Source organism: Syngnathus typhle, linkage group LG4 (genome assembly GCF_033458585.1).
Source record: "Syngnathus typhle isolate RoL2023-S1 ecotype Sweden linkage group LG4, RoL_Styp_1.0, whole genome shotgun sequence".
In the NCBI taxonomy this organism is placed as follows: Eukaryota; Metazoa; Chordata; class Actinopteri; order Syngnathiformes; family Syngnathidae; genus Syngnathus; species Syngnathus typhle.
The window spans coordinates 8,028,056-8,044,192 of record NC_083741.1 but is presented as its reverse complement, the minus strand read 5'-3'; the positions used below and the strand labels follow the sequence as shown (position 1 = coordinate 8,044,192).

The 16,137-nt window shown below is 40.2% G+C and overlaps 2 protein-coding genes across 17 annotated transcripts in view; one reads left to right on the top strand and one right to left on the bottom strand.

The window, feature by feature from the left end:
- ppip5k1a (diphosphoinositol pentakisphosphate kinase 1a) overlaps positions 1 to 4,138 on the bottom strand; it is a 31,971-nt gene extending 27,833 nt beyond the window's left edge. For 10 of the 15 annotated variants that reach the window (XM_061276767.1, XM_061276774.1, XM_061276773.1 and 7 more), the window contains exons 1-6: positions 4,055 to 4,138; positions 1,828 to 2,306; positions 1,498 to 1,693; positions 1,235 to 1,325; positions 1,033 to 1,118; positions 615 to 769 (exon numbers count right to left, since the gene is read on the bottom strand). In XM_061276767.1, coding sequence (XP_061132751.1) covers positions 615 to 769; positions 1,033 to 1,118; positions 1,235 to 1,325; positions 1,498 to 1,693; positions 1,828 to 1,998 — 699 coding nt within the window. In that variant the 5' untranslated portion in view covers positions 1,999 to 2,306; positions 4,055 to 4,138. Of the gene's footprint in view, positions 1 to 614; positions 770 to 1,032; positions 1,119 to 1,234; positions 1,326 to 1,497; positions 1,694 to 1,827; positions 2,307 to 3,936 lie in introns of all 15 variants that reach the window. The other 5 variants (XM_061276771.1, XM_061276782.1, XM_061276783.1 and 2 more) reach the window with 2 other exon arrangements.
- A 1,347-nt stretch (positions 4,139 to 5,485) lies between these two features.
- Positions 5,486 to 14,727, top strand: LOC133152848 (zinc finger protein 408-like). 2 transcript variants are annotated; one of them, XM_061276788.1, is made up of 9 exons: positions 5,486 to 5,586; positions 6,672 to 6,942; positions 7,499 to 7,557; positions 8,990 to 9,204; positions 9,629 to 10,284; positions 11,012 to 11,218; positions 11,438 to 11,561; positions 11,680 to 11,913; positions 13,333 to 14,724. In XM_061276788.1, exons 2-9 carry the CDS (start codon positions 6,673 to 6,675, stop codon positions 13,932 to 13,934), a joined length of 2,367 nt encoding a protein of 788 aa, XP_061132772.1. In that variant the 5' UTR covers positions 5,486 to 5,586; position 6,672; the 3' UTR covers positions 13,935 to 14,724. The 2 variants fall into 2 exon arrangements, with proteins under 2 accessions (XP_061132772.1, XP_061132771.1); XM_061276787.1 differs by lacking the exon at positions 5,486 to 5,586 and adding an exon at positions 5,613 to 6,572 and having other exon boundaries at positions 13,333 to 14,727.
- The last annotated feature ends 1,410 nt before the right edge of the window (positions 14,728 to 16,137 follow it).

Sequence of the window (16,137 nt, the reverse complement as noted above, 5' to 3'; positions counted from 1 at the left end):
ACCTATTTGCGACTAATCTTAACCTGTAAAGTTCTTAAGGCTTACTTTAAGGAAGTGTTTCCCGTTTCCTCACCTCTGTTACCAGGTGTTTGCGAGTTAAAACTCTGCTCTGATTTTCAGATACCCCTCACCGTGTTGCTGTTTTGATTAGTTTATTTGGATGTATGCTTTCACCGATTCTTCAAGATGATATATTTGGTCAGAATGTTTGCCGTTTGATGTGATCTCATGAGATAAACATCTTTCATTAATCTGACCTGCAGGCATTGAAGTGATGGAGATTGTTATTCATAATAACAGTGTCGTATTTTATGAGAATCACTGATAGCAGTTTTTTAGTGAATTATTTTTTTTAATGCTGTTAATAAATGCATTTGTTTTCAAAAAACTTGTTTGGAATATCCATGCTTTACTACCTACTAAAGGCCAAGATCTTTTATGCAATGACCTTTACAGGTCGCTTATATGACTTCACACAACGCCTACGTCCATCTGCTCCTGGTCCGGCCCTCCGGTCCAAATTTACAACCCAGTTCGGCCCGCGAGTCAAAAAGTTTGCCCACCCCTGAGCTAGCACAACACCTTTAAGATACATGAAGCTTAGGAGACCAGACCTTTCTGAAGAGACGTTGGCTTCCACCACCAGCAGAAGTAGGGTAATAGATGTAGACATTGTGGTCCTCAGCACAGACGGGCTTCTCAACAAAAGGCTTCTGGAATATTTCTCCATTCACCTCCACATGGTCCTCTCCTTCCACCAGGTTACACTCTGGAGACATCACAGCAAATGTTTTTGTTTGCAAGCTAGTTTTTTTTTTTCACAAGAACCTCACCATCTAAGCCAGGGGTGGCCAACCAGTCAGAGACTAAGAGCCACATTTTTTACTGTGTTACCGCAAAGAGCCACATCATACACATGAGAGCACACATGAACATCAACCCCCCCTCCCTGCTAACCCTAACTTTACTTTTCCTAATGTTAACTGTTTTAAACATAAACACACTCAGTGCCAATGTGAGCTCATTACTAACCATCTGGTTTATCTGGGTCACGATTCAGCACAGCATAGCGTGGGAGATCAATCCCTTCCTCTTGAAGTATGCGATATACTTCTCTCCTGCCAAAAATGTGATAGCAGGTCAAAAAAAAAAAAAGATTCAATTGCATCCTCAATGCTATTTATTTGCTAAAGCATGATTCAAACAACACTGGCAAAGAATTGAAAAGCTGTACCTGTCCTGTATGTAGTACTGCATGTTGAGGTCGTTGAGGAGCAGAGGATTTCTAAGTTTGGCATAGCTCACAGCTTTATCCAGCGGAAATCCTGGTTTGCAAACAGAAAAAGAATTAACAATCGGCTTCATTCATTATTGCATAAATATGCAAAATGTTAATTGTGGTTTAACAGTTTGTGTTCAAGGCACATAGGTCTCATCATACACAGTTTTTTTACAATTCGAAGGGCCTGTGTGCAATTGTAGCTGGTGAAGACGCACCTTTGGAGTGAAAAGAGATGAGGCAGTCACACAGAGGCCAGTTTTCCACAGGCTCATTGAGGATGACGTCCTCCGGAAATATGACAACAGTGATGTACTCAAACCTGCATAGCCTCTCCAGGATCTGGGTCATTGGCTTGGACTTTGACTTCTTCATCATGCAGCATATCCCCACAACAATCTGTTGCTCAAGTGGCTGAACAAGAATCAGAGAGAAGATTTTCTATAATATTTTTATGAATTTATCATACCCCTATATCAAACAACAGTTTAGCGCATATTGTGGTGATCCACAACTACTAATTTTAATCAAGAAAATAATTAACATACATCGAGAGTTTGTGTGGAAGTCCTTACAGAGTCTGTGTCTTCGTCGTCCTCATACAGTTCCATGTCTGTTCTTATGCTATCCTCCACGACCTCGCTCTCATCGTCTTCGCAGCCCACGAAGAATCTGGGAGCGCCACACCGGCTCTCGCCCGGGCTGTTGGGCTCGGACATCACAGTCTCCCGCAGCAACCCACAGCGTCCCACCGCGCCATCGTACACCACCACACCACCGGAGCGCGCCACCGATGGAAGGGCACGAGGTCAGAGGACACAAATGCTTCCACTCTGCCCAAGTGGGACAGGAGGATAGGTGAGGATGGATGCTGAAGAGAAAAATGGGCCTCAAAGATTGGCGTTCAAATCAGTGGCAGGGGACAGACAGTAAGTCTCAATCGTCCTCTGCAACAAAGCTGTCACTAGAATTTGTAAGTGATGATGACATCTATCACTTTCTTTCGTCCATGACAAGGCTGATAGTTCTGTAAGAAAAACAAAAGCAATACATCTTAATAATTTTGTGAAGTCACCTTGGCAGTTTTTCTGGATGCAAGTTCTAACAGAGGCAGGGCTTAAAAAAAAAAAACACGGGTAGGAGTCCGACTTAGCCTTCAAGACTTCTCAATCTTCTGTGTTAAAGCATTTGTCACTGTCTTCTATATTATAACAGATGTCGTCTGTGATATTGACACATGCAATTATATGGTTGCAGGACACCATGACACTAGCATCATGTTGCGTCAATATGACACGTTTGCTGAATTCTGTCCAAAAGGCAAAAATGGATAAATTTGCCTTTGTGTCTTCCATCATAGTTCTGATGCATCATTTTGGCAGAAACCGTGTAAACATTCGTAACATTTACGAAACAACTGATGATCTAACTTCTTTAGAACATGAATTTTAAGTACCACTTTATTTTCGTATCCATGCTGAAAAACATTATCTGCATAGCAATTTGATAGCTTCAGATTTCTCATGTTTAGAAGGGGTTTTTTTTGTGGAAAGAGAAGTTTCTAGTTTCTTGAGTTTGATTTGAATAACAGTAATGGTACCTACTGTCGATACAACAAGCCCCTTTTGAGCTCCGTGCTTAAGGCAATGCTTGCTAGCTAAGATGTCTAAGTCATCATCATATATCATTGGCAGGGAAGAAATGGGTACCATTTTTATAGTCCCCGGTATGACCCGGCCAGGGTTTGAACCCACAACCTCCCAGTCTCAGGGCGGACACTGTGTAGGGGAAATGTTTAATTAATTAATTAATTCCATAATAATGACTGCTCTAGCTGAAGTACTGTATTTTATTACACCCAAACGTTTTTTGTGTTCTTATGGTCAAATAGCTCTGCCAAAACCATAATACGCAAATTTGCTGATGATATTATGGGTTGTGAACATTAAGTGAAGTTCCAGTCATCTAATACTTTATTTTTAAAACTAAAAGCACAATAATCAGTCCCCGTAACTGAAGGCAAACTCAAGCAACATAACTTTCTCCCTGACTATATCTCAGATGAGTTTTAAATTCCACAGCGTAATGACAAAATGACAATACTTCAAGGTTGCTGTGCAGAGATCACATTTGCTTTAAATAACATGACAAGCGCACTTGGCAAGCAGTGCACGAAAATACATCCAATACGACCATGTTGTATTTTCCATCTGTGTATGCAAACTTAGACATTTACTCGCTGATTCTCTGATTCTGGCAGATTATATCTCAGTTGTGCTCCTATTGGACTTTTTTTCTTTTCTTCAAATAATGCAAGTGTTAGCGTGCAGCAACATCAAAACGACATAATAGTTTGCTTTGATGCGAATAATGACGCTGTCGCCTTGATAGACGAGGCAGGGTGACAATTGCTAACGTTGCTGTTGTGACGTCTCTTTGACAAAGGCAGGTAGGCTACGCAGATTCATGTATGTGCCAAACTTGTCAGCACTTCATCTTGTCCATAAAAGGCAATAGTCCTCATTGCAACCAACTCTCGACAGTCGTTTTAAAAGACAAAGCCCATCACAGTCCAAATTCATATTGCAGGGTAACGCTAATGTTAGCATATATTAGCATTCGACAGGGTCAAGAATGTAAACATTGATTTCACAAACCTCTCGTCTGCATCGGAAGCAGAAAGATCTGCTAACGTGACTTATAATTATAAATATTAGCATTGGCGAAGGTCGACAATACTTCCTTTACAATATTCAAATTAGAAAATAAACTTACAATGCTGCTGGACCTTCATGCAATAATTGCTTCCTGCCTTGACACTTTGCGTGTGAAACCTATCTTACTTTTTTTTCTCTCGCTACAAAACATAAGAGGAACGTTTAAATTAACCAATAGCAGTTGGGAAGAATTTTAGGGAGGCGTTCCACAGAAAACTCAGCAGCCAATAATCAACGACCTAATGGATATACCCTCACTCGTGAAGGACGTGATGGGGCGTTAGCGGCCTCTAGCGTTAGCTTTGATTAGAGACCGTGGACCGTGGGGTCATAAAATGTCAACCTTTTCGTCCAAATTCAGCTGGGAACAACAGCTGCGTAGAGAAAATCGATGGATAATTTTAACCCCTTACGTGAAAATTAAATTAACAAAATGTGTTCAATTGAGTTACTCTGTATCTCAAAGTAATGCATGGATGGATGGATGGATGAACGGATGGATGGATGGATGGACGGACGGACGGACGGATGGATGGATGGATGGATGGATAGACAGATAGATAGATAGATAGATAGATAGATAGATAGATAGATAGATAGATAGATAGATAGATAGATAGATAGATAGATAGATAGATAGATAGATAGATAGATAGATAGATAGATAGATAGATAGATAGATAGATAGATAGATAGATAGATAGATAGATAGATAGATAGATAGATAGATAGATAGATAGATAGATAGATAGATAGATAGGTAGATGGGTAGATGGGTAGACGGGTAGATGGGTAGATGGGTAGATGGGTAGATGGGTAGATGGGTAGATGGGTAGATGGAATGTACCGGTAATACTGACTCAGAGAAATAAGAAAATGATGCTTAATTTGTATTTATCACAAAGGGCGGCTTACACATGACATCAGCGTTGTCTTGTGACTCAGTGCAGTCGTTTCAAGCTGTTTTTTCATCTGTCTCCACGCTCAACACCCGTTCACTGTCTGCAATCACTGAGCTTTATACACTCGTGAGAAATTGTTGTAAATAAAAATTTTATTTCCCTTTTTTTTTGCTGCAAATCGACACTGTTACAATTCTGTTAAACTACCGTATATTCTTTTTGTGCCTCAGATTGATGAACAGAGCTCTTGAAATATATCATTTTTTCCCCTCTTGTGTAACTAATTAAGGTAGCCACTGTCAGAGAAGTGAGTCTTGTTTTTCTTCGTAAAGGCAGACCATTTGATCAATGGAATGTGCAAGTTAAAAAAAAATCGACATTTTAAGAAGCTTTTACATCTATTTCTTTTCCCCGGTCATCAAAATACGCAAACATGAAGCGTTCCGATAGGCTCAATGTAAGCTGAATCGTTCATTTTTGTGTGTGCATTATGTTATTAATTTACAAATATAGTGCATGTAGTTCATATGTGTTCGGGTAACATCACACTAATGACTAATGCAATATGCACGGAACCTTTACGACGTGAAGCGCTCAGTTCCTTCCGGACTAATAACAAAAACGGACTTCCTGTGGCTATTCTGTCGTTGCTAAAGGATATTGTATTACATACCAAAGAACTTCAACGGTAGAAATAATCAGTCTACTGTAAAATTCAACAAACGTATTACAAGTGTAAATGTTTTTTTTTTTGTTTTTTTTTTTTGTTTTTTTCTACTATAAAACATCGATAGTGGTATTTGCCAGTTAGCTTACAATGATAGCCCACGCAAACACTGATCACTCGAGTCTACCAATTTAAACATCTCTGATGCGTGTGGGCAACAGCATACATATTGCAATAAAGTTCAAGTTCGCTAAACTTGCTTTAGGCTAGCAATACCTTCGCGCAGTTACATAAACGTATATTAATTGACACATTTAAATGATTAATATATTTATAATTTCTAGCCAAATTATGTGAGTAAACTAAACCGTATGCCGTTTTACAAAGTTGATTTTACAGTCACACTATGAATAAATCTGTGACAAAACTCAAAGTTTCTCTTTAAAGGCAGGGTCACATAGTACTTATTTGTGTGTTATGGTTTTTTTTTTTTTGTAAAACCCATTAACCCATTTGAATGAATAAAGTTGCCTTTTTGAAATTACTTCCTGGATACAAATAATTTTCTCAAACTTAATTGCCCCAAATCAGGCATTTTCTTAATAATAATGTTATATCAATAGAAATTCGAAATTTAACATGTACCAAAATAAATAAAACCAATTCTTTCTAATCAAAGATTTGTGGAAAAATAAGCAGCCTCAATGTATTGTTATCTAATTACGTTATGTCTAAATACTTTTCTCCGACTGGATGACGATGCATATCTTATTAGTCAAACTCAGATCATATCTCACAATTCCATAATGTATTTATCACACGTCTTTGCGATACGCATATTGCATGTGTCATTATCGTGATGACGATAGTATTTCGACATGCAGTATTGTGCAGCCTTAATTCCTATTTTTTTTATAGTACAATGCAACTACTTGAGGTAACAAAATATTAAATTGCCGTCTGATTATGATGCAGTACAGGTCTACATCACCGTAAAGCACCATAAAGTACAACTACACGTAATTTTGTCACATAAAGTTGGTTAATACTGTGTAACATTCAATTAAGTTAATAATGACTCTTGTTTATCTCCCTGTTTCTGATAGGATGATGGCCTCCTGTCTTTCTCCTTGCGTTCCTACTGCTCTGACTTCTTTTCTCTCTACAATACTTCCCCCTGGCTTTGCTGTGGGGCCTTCAATATCCTGTAAGGGAAGACTTGGACTGTGGTGGGTTGGTCGAGTTCTGCAGGTTGGAGACCTGCTGGGGAGGGAAGGGGACCCAGAATGGATACACAAGTTGCAGACTGGACAACTTGCTCCTCAAGACCTTATTACGAGAATGGAATCCATAACAGACAGCACCAAGAAAGAGAGGGTACGTTGCATGAACATTTATAACAAAAGAAATAGAACTTTAAAGGAAAAATCTGTGCATTTCTTTTCTTAAAGAAATAGTGCCTTTAAAGTGGCACTAGAGAGAGAAAAAAAGGCAACTACATAACCTGCATAAAAGAGTGCAGCAAACAGTGGACAATCACAGTGCAACACTCCTGCAGGCTCATATTAATGACATTTTGTGAGTGCTGTCGCCCATACTGAGTGAGCTATGAACAACAGCATTGTGTCTCTGAACATATAGAAAGAAGTGTGCATGTAAATAACTCAGTTGGCGTTTATAATGATTTTAAATATTTGGTGGGTAATTTTACAAATAGTCATACTACGCTGAAGATTTGACTGATTAGCTGTAAATTCATCGTAATGTCTATGTCTTTTTCCAACAGCTTTCAGTGAAAAAACAAATGGCGCATTAGGGCACCAGCATCCACGTCAGCCAATACGTTAGTCAGATCACCCATACATGATGAGTGTTGTACAATAAATTTTCATTTTCTATTTACTTTAGTGTTTTGTTTTGTTTTGTTTTGAAGGCACCTACGCAAATAGCAGAGGACAATGCTGTTCCGGTGCGTGACGCTGTCTGGATCAGGTGAGCTGCCTTCACAACCAATGGCTTTATTGTATTTTGTTTTATTTTATTTTGAGAGTTAAGGTACATCTCTCCACTTTAAGCAAATATAAATTGTATCCCTCAAAAAAGTCATTTTTAAATCATCTATTTCCTCTACGAATATTCCGATTTACTGTATATGCAATCTTTTATTATAAAACCAAAGATGTTGATGTCCATGAAGAAGTGAGCAATGGGCATTTGGAACAACATTATTGCTCAGCTACTCAGAAGCAACGATCAGTTCATTGATTATATGCTATTTTGGGGTGAAGAGTTCTCTGAATGTTCTGAACTCACATCATTAATTGTTAATTAATAATCATTGTTATGCACAGCTCAAGTGTATCACCATTGCAGACAGTGAATCAGCGCAGCAGCATAATTGTTGTTCACCGTAAGGATTGTCATAGACACAACCTTTCTCTCCCATTGCTTATGTCGTGATTTTTCCTCTCCAGCAATTTCTCTTTATCACCATCGCTGTAGATACAGAGTGCCAGCACTTTAACTTGCTTTCGGGAGTTTGTACTGATTAAAAAAAAAAAAAAAATTCTATCTGTGAGTAAACGTAGAAGCAAGCAAGAGCCATGGGGCACAAATCAAGAGTTTATGATTTTAATGTTTTTGGGAATGAGCCAATGACTACGTATTAAATATTAAACATTTTACAGCTGTGCATTTGATCCCAGGTGCTTCCCCGCAAACTATTTTTCTGCCCTTGTATGAGCAGACATTTTTAGACTGTGGAACAGTGGGCTACAGTTTAGCATGTCCGCCTCACAGTACAGAGGTTGCGGGTTTGATCCCAGCTCCGGCCTCCATGTGTGGTGTTTGTATGTTCACCTCTTGCTTGGAAGGGGTTTCCACCAGCTCAGTGGCCTAGTGGTAGAGTGTCCGCCCTGAGACTGGAAGGTTGTGGGTTCAAACCCCAGCCGGGTCATACCAAAGACTATAAAAATGGGACCCATTGCCTCCCTGCTTGACACTCAGCATTAGGGGGGTTAGATCACCAAATGGTTCCCGAGCGCGTCACCGCTACTGCTCCCCTCTCCCCCAGGGGATGGATCAAAATCATATGGGGATGGGTTAAATGCAGAGGACAAATTTCACCACACCCAGATGTGTGTGTGACGATCATTGGGACTTTAACTTTTGACTTTAATACTCCAGTTTCCTCCCACATTCCAGAAACATGCATGGTAGGGTGATTGGTCACTTCAAATTGTCCATAGGTGTGAGTATGAATGGTTGTTTGTCCATGTGTACCCTGCGATTGGCTGGCAACAAGTTCAGGGTGTCCCCCAGAGTCAGCTGGGATAGGGTCCTGCACGCCCATGTAAGGAAAAGCGGTTCAGAAAATAGATGGATGAAAAAAAACTTCAATAATTGTTGTTTTTGTCTTCCACAGTTTTGCCTGCCAGGTGGAAAGCAAAGCTTCGCAGAATGTAGCAGTGCAATGCACGTGTGCAGAGATGTGTGTGGGTATGTGTGTGAGTATGCGTTTGCGTGTGTGTCATGAGATCCAGCCAGGAACGGAACTGTTGTTAGGTGGTGAAACTGAGGGGAGAAATGATGCAAGAGACAGATTTGATGCACAGAACATCTCTGAAGGAGAACAAAGAGGTAAGTGGATACTACAATTTTCTTTCAGTTGCTTTGTTGTAGGGTCAAGTTTAAATTCATGACAAAATAAAATAAATGTAAGACATAACCATACATTTTGACTTCTTGAGGCAGTAGTGCATAGTAATCAAAACGCTAAATTAGACTTTGCAATTAGAGTATTGGATCTGTGGCGCATTCAGACTATGGCTGCGTTGCAAAAAATATGAACGTGGCCCAGATCGGACTTGAAAAAAAATCGTACTTGAGCCGTTTTTGAGAAATCGGGCAAAAATATTGGAATTGAGCTACAGTGGAACATCACATCAACACAAATGCTCCATTATTTTCAATGATATTGTATTATTATGCTTAAAGAAAATCACATTTAAGTGGCTAAATATTTTCAATCTAGTCAACTAACACTTTGACACCATACTTTCAGATTACCCAGTGGAACCATTTATGGATCCAGAAATGGCTGTGCCCAACTCACAGACCACTCAGGAAAAACAAATAAATGACCGGAGAGATGAAGAGGAAGAAGAAAACAAGGAACCTTATCAACTCTCACTTGGTCCTAAGGAAGGCAGACTGGAGGGAAGTAGCACAGATTTAACCACTACTGCTAAAGGAGCCAATAGTGTCATGACAAAGTTGAACTCAACAGACAGGCAGAGAACCTTAGGTGGCCCAGCTCCCTCTGTCCGCTGTAGCTCTCGCCTGGCTGCTAAACCACGACAAGTTCATTGTCAGACCAGCCAAGGAAAAAAACTCACTGGTCAAACAAACCCAGACAGACATATAGACAGGCAAGAGAGTTTCACATTGGTTACAAAGTCCTCTGCAGAAGCAGCGGTTTCCATGGCAACATCACATTCTGATGCCATGCCTGTGAGAGCATCAAATGCAACAGTTGAAGCTTCTACTTGGTGCCCAGAGGTAAAAGAGAAGCGTTACAGGTATTCCAGCTGTGGAAAGAAGTTTGATCAGATTGCCCACTTGAGGAAACATCAGTTTAGTCGCACAAAGACGAAAGCCTTCACCTGTAAGGAATGTGGCAAAAAGTGTACCTCTGCAGAGGCCTCTAAGGCCCATCAGGTAGGATTCAGCTAAATGCATTTTTTTTTTTCTTTTTAAATAAATGTATCTTATAGGTGTCAAAGTTGAGGCCCGGGGGCTAGATTTGGCCCGCCACATCATTTTATGTGGCCCGCAAAGACAAATTGTGCATCAAATTTGTGTGTCATTACTAGAATTGCAAATTGTCTTCACTTTTCATATATATATTTCTTTTTTTAAATATTTGACCAGTTTTTAGTCATCTGATTTGAAAATGAGTTATTTGTCCATTTGTTTTGTAGCTTTTACTGTATATAATATGAGGTGCTCATACATTTATTTGGGTTGACAGTCATGATGGCCCTCCGAAAGAAGCTATGACTACAATGCGGCCCTCGTAAAAAATTAGTTTGATACCCCTATTATAGAATATTGAACTGGTGGACATTATTTATCCAATTCAGATGAGATTGTTTTGTTGTTGGATGTTTCCAAAATATGCTGCTAAAAAAAAGAACACAATTACATGTTGCAATCTGTCACACTTGTATCATTATCAGGCTATCCAGTCAACAATGAATCAAATCCACAATCATTAACAGACTATTTCTGTCCTCTATGCACCTTTCTTGGTGTTTCCTGCCTAGTTTTAAATTTGAATAATGGCTGGCAAAATAGTTTTTTTAACATGACCAGTCAAAACAGGATTTTAGACACAGATTTTGAACTTGATGCTGTATATTAATAATGGTGTGAACCCTTACAGTTGAGCCACCATCGGGAGTGCCTTTTTTCCTGTCCTCACTGTGACAAGACGTTTGGCCTAAAGCAGGACCTCCATGCGCACTTGGTCATCCACACAGAAGGGAAGCCATATGTGTGTGAGCGCTGTGGCAAAGCATTTGGGCATCGATCCTCGTTGCGAAACCACCGTCTCCTTCACTGCAGATTGATTTACCCCCAGCCTCCAAAGGTGCGTGCGTGTTCTAGGACAAGTTCATCAATATTACACTCTCAATACTAGTTTTCCCTAATAAATTGAATGTTGAACTCTCTACATCTCAGTCAGATGTATAAATCTTTAATGTAGCATTTCAAGATTCATTGTCATGGAGTCCTGACAGTCATCCATTTTCCACACCAAGAATATACAAAGAGGAAAAAGAAATTTGATTTGGGATTCTTCTCTCAGTTGCAGTGTACTATATGTCCCAAACTGCTAGCAAACTCTGGTTCTCTGAGGAATCACATGAAACTCCACACAGAAGGGAAACCTCACATCTGCCAGCACTGTGGAAAAAGTTTCAATCAAAAAGGTAATTTTGGAAGAACAAACAAGTCAGAGCTGATGTTGAATGACTATCAGTGAACTGAAACACATTTGAACAGCCTCGTCAACAAATGTAGTCTATGACCCATCTGTCTCTCTCGCAGGGAACCTTGATAGCCATTTGAGAATTCACAATGGAGAGAGACCATATCCCTGCCCTGAATGTGACCAAAGATTTGCTCAGAAGCCTGAACTTCGTCGCCACAGCCTTTCCCACACTGGAGGCGTGTTCCTCTGCAGTTACTGTGGAAAATCATTAAGGGACCCACATACCCTCAAATACCACGAAAGACTCCATACTGGTGACCGGCCCCATCGTTGCCCGATTTGTGAAAAAGGTGAGCACATAAAGTGGAAGTTAGAACTTAAACAGAGCAAACTTGATCAATGTTGTCATCCTCCAACCAATACAGTATGTCACACTAAAGCCCAGTGGACACGAGCCGCCGATATATGAACGCTATTATTTATTACAAATGACAATTAAGATCTTGTTCCAGATTTTAGCTATGGTCATAAAGGTTTACCTGCTTTTGCAAGCCACTTAAAATGATGTGGCGGGTCGAATCTGGCCCCCGGACCTCGACTTTCACACCTGTATTAAAGTCCCCCAATGATCATCGTCACACACACATCTGGGTGTGGTGAAATTTGTCCTCTGCATTTAACCCATCCCCGGGTGAATTTGATCCATCCCCTGGGGGAGAGGGGAGCAGTGAGCAGCAGCGGTGCCACGCTCGGGAATCATTTGGTGATCTAACCCCCCAAGTCCAACCCTTAATGCTGACTGCCAAGCAGGGAGGCAATGGGTCCCATTTTTATAGTCTTTGGTATGACCCGGCCGGGGTTTGAACCCACAACCTTCCAGTCTCAGGGTGGACACTCTACCACTAGGCCACTGAGCTGGGAATCTGAAATGGGGAAACCATTAGAATAATGAAATGATGTTTTCTTCAAAGGCTCGTCCACATGAAAATCAAATGTGATGTAGTTCATTGAGTTCTTCCCAATAGCTCCCAGATCAGCTGGAACGGGAGTCAAACAAGGAAAAGCAAAAATTAAGCACAAGAGGCAAACTTTTATTTGCTTTCAAATGCTTTAGTCATCCGTTCTTTACCAACTGAATCTAATTATGGTTGCTGTAAAAAGACAGCATTCTTGTCAAAAATATTGTGTGAATTATTTTAAACTTTTCTTCCTGAGAGAATGTGGCTTCTAAAACATTATGTACTACCCAACCACGTGTACAGTGATCCCTCGCTACTTTGCGTTTCGTTTATCGCAGCTTCACTACATCGCAGATTTTTTTTCAAAATTAAGAAAACATTGAAAAGTCAAAATAAAATCTCTAAATTGAGGAAACGTACCTAACCTTTAGCACAATGTAGTATAGCTCCAAATGTTTGTTTACATCCCTTTAGCAGTCAATTTTTGCGTGTTAGCACAATTGCGAATTAGCATTTTCCGCTAACTCGTTAGCCTGCCCAGTACTTCTTGTTGGTGACCGTACTTTGCGGATTTCACTTATTGCGGGTGGTTTTTGGAACCAATTATCCGCGATAAACAAGGGATTACTGTATTTGATGATTCTAATGTCTGGCATTTAAAGTGTGCCTGTGATGCTCAGAAGGACAAGTATATGGTTTATCAAGAAAAATCTGTATGCTACAGTTTGGATAAAAATGTCAGCTCTACACACCATGAACCTACCAGAGGATATTTACCTTTTCCTTTTTTGTGGGGGATTGGGTTACTAGGCTACACTATGGCAACAAAGCTGAGGAGGCACATCAAATCTTCTCACGTGACAGAAAAGCCTCACAGCTGCCACTGCGGTGCGTCCTACACTCTGAGACAAAGTCTTTTGAGGCATCAAGCACAGCACCATTCACAGGAGGAACTCAAGGCAGGACTAAGACAGAAGGCCAAACCAACTACACACCAAGTAAACTCTTGCCACTCAAGGCCAGTCAAAGGCCGACCCAAGAAAGGGTCCAAGGATGAGAAAGTTCAGAGAAAAGGACAAGGAAAGGGAGAAGAAAGTGGGACAGGAACAATTTTAAGGACATCAGAGACTTCAACTCGGGAAGATGAAAAGCCTTCAAATGACACCCAACACTCCGTTGTATTCGTTCACACTGACGCTACAGCTACACCAGGCTGCGGCCCTCTGCTGCTCACCTCAGATGACTTTCTTTCGAGAACGGGACAGGAGCTGGTTGAAGTGGTTATATCAGGCGATGCAGACCAGTGCATTGTGGTCCAGGAGCAGCAAGCAGTCGGAGATCTGATGATCGTACAAGAGGAGGAGCTCTGCTCTGTGGCCCAGACAGTTGAGATAAACACTGTGTTGCTTTAACTCGTATTCATTATCGGTTGAACAATCTTCATTGGACACAAAATGCATTCGATTGAATAAATTAATGTGTTTACATTTGACAACCGTTGAAAATGCAGGTTTTTTTCTGCCTCCATACAACAAAGTTTTGCCAATTACAAAATTCGGAATATCTACTGAGCCCTTTTCTTTAGTGTATTATTTTATGGTCAGTCTCTGAAGTATGCATGTCATATTAGGGCCAAAAGCAGAGTGGACAAAAAGTACTTATGCTAAGGAGAAAAGTACTAACAGAGATACTTCAACCTCATTCACTGCCAAATACATACAATACAAATATCTTTTAAGAATCCAGAAATTCAGTTGTATTTATCTACAGTCAAGCTCAAAGTTATTCATATTAATTTTAAGATTGACTATATATACTATAAAGAAATTAACATGGTAGAGTAAAAAAGGATTTGATAATGTTATCGTTGATTTGTTGTCTCTGTCAACTGTCTAACAAAAAAATATATGTTAAATTAGTTCCCGATACCTGAAAAAATATACCTTATACCTCATCTTTTTTTTTTTCTTTCAGATTAGACTGAGATTCTGAGCACCAAAAGCTTCTGATTTTCAGGCTGCCGCAACAAAATGCTGCATATTTTCCAGCCATAAATCGTTGAAGCCAGTAATATCCAACAATTCTTTGCTGCTGTCTATTTTTCTCTTCATCCATTTATCTTAAAAATAAACTAGAACTTCGCAGAGAGTCTTCATTATCCCCTCAATGAACCTTAAGGCAGTAGTTAATGACTTGTGAATCAAACAAGTTTGCTGTCGAAGCTTAGAGAGCCCATTTAGTAAAGCTGTTTCTCATCATATGACCTCTTCAATAAAAAAATATGATTCGTTTTAATGACCAACTATGTCATTTGGTTTTCAGATGTTAGTGTCTTTCTAAGTTCACAGCAATATTTTAAGATGATAGTGTCGTCTTTTTATGCCCATTAACTCCCAGAGGAGCATGGGTCATTGACAAATCTTCCCAATTTTTTCTCTCTTTCCCAGTGGTTGTAACATACCTCTTCAGCCTTACCTCATTGTTTCGCCTCTAGCTGTTTTTAAGCCTTCCACTCTTGGAAGTTAGTTGTTGAAAAACTGCTAGTTGTTGGGTAACCTTTTTTATTTTACACTCGATTCTCACTCATGCGCAGATAAGATATGTACGTAGCTTATCACAGTCAAAGTCTGCTTTATTGTCAATTTCTTCACGTCAAGACATACAAAGAGATCGAAATTGCGTTTCCTACTATCCCACGGTGGAGACAAGACATATTACACCCAATTGGTCCACAGACAAACAAAACATTCAAGTAAGCAATATAAAAAGTAAAAATAAGAAGGCACGTACAATGAATAAATAAGAGCAACTTGGTGGAAATGGTCCAACTGTGCATACAGCAGACAGTCAGTATAATAGCGCAAAAGTACAAGTGGAGTACACTGGTTAGCACATCCGCCTCACAGTTAGGAGGGTGCGGGTTTGATTCAACCTCCGGCCCTCCCTGTGTGGAGTTTGCATGTGCTTGCGTGGGTTTCTTCCGGCTACTCCGGTTTCCTCCCACATTCCAAAGATGCGCGTGGTAGACCAATTGAGGACTCCAATTGCCCGTAGGTGTGAGTGCGGATTGCTGGTTGTGTGCCCTGCGATTGGCTGGCGACCAGTTCAGGGTGTTCCCTGCCTACTGCTCGATGATGATGGCTGGGATAGGCTCCAGCACGCCTGCAACCCCCGTGGGGACAAGCGGTACAGAAAATGGATCGATCCATAGGTGAGAATTTAAAAGTGAGAATTGTTCTGTCTGTCAACCCTGACTGGATCCAGTGATGCGTCACTCACCTCCCACGGTGGTGTGGGCTGCATCTATAGGCAACAGGAGTAATTGAGTTTAATAAACATACAGCTTTAGGTTGAGTTCAAGCTACCCATCTTTGCACACAGCTAAATTAAGAACACAACAATGTAGGCTTTTCCTCTTACCATGTAATATACTGTATGTGCCGTCTGATGTGACCAGAGGAGACAGGTTACTCAATTTCTCAACCCAAATATATTTCAAATATGGCATGAAAATATGTTTTTGGATAACACAGGGACAATAAGCTGTTCATTGAAGGGGAACTCAACCCAAGCTGTCTAAATCTTCTGTTACAATTTAAATAAGCATACTTTCTT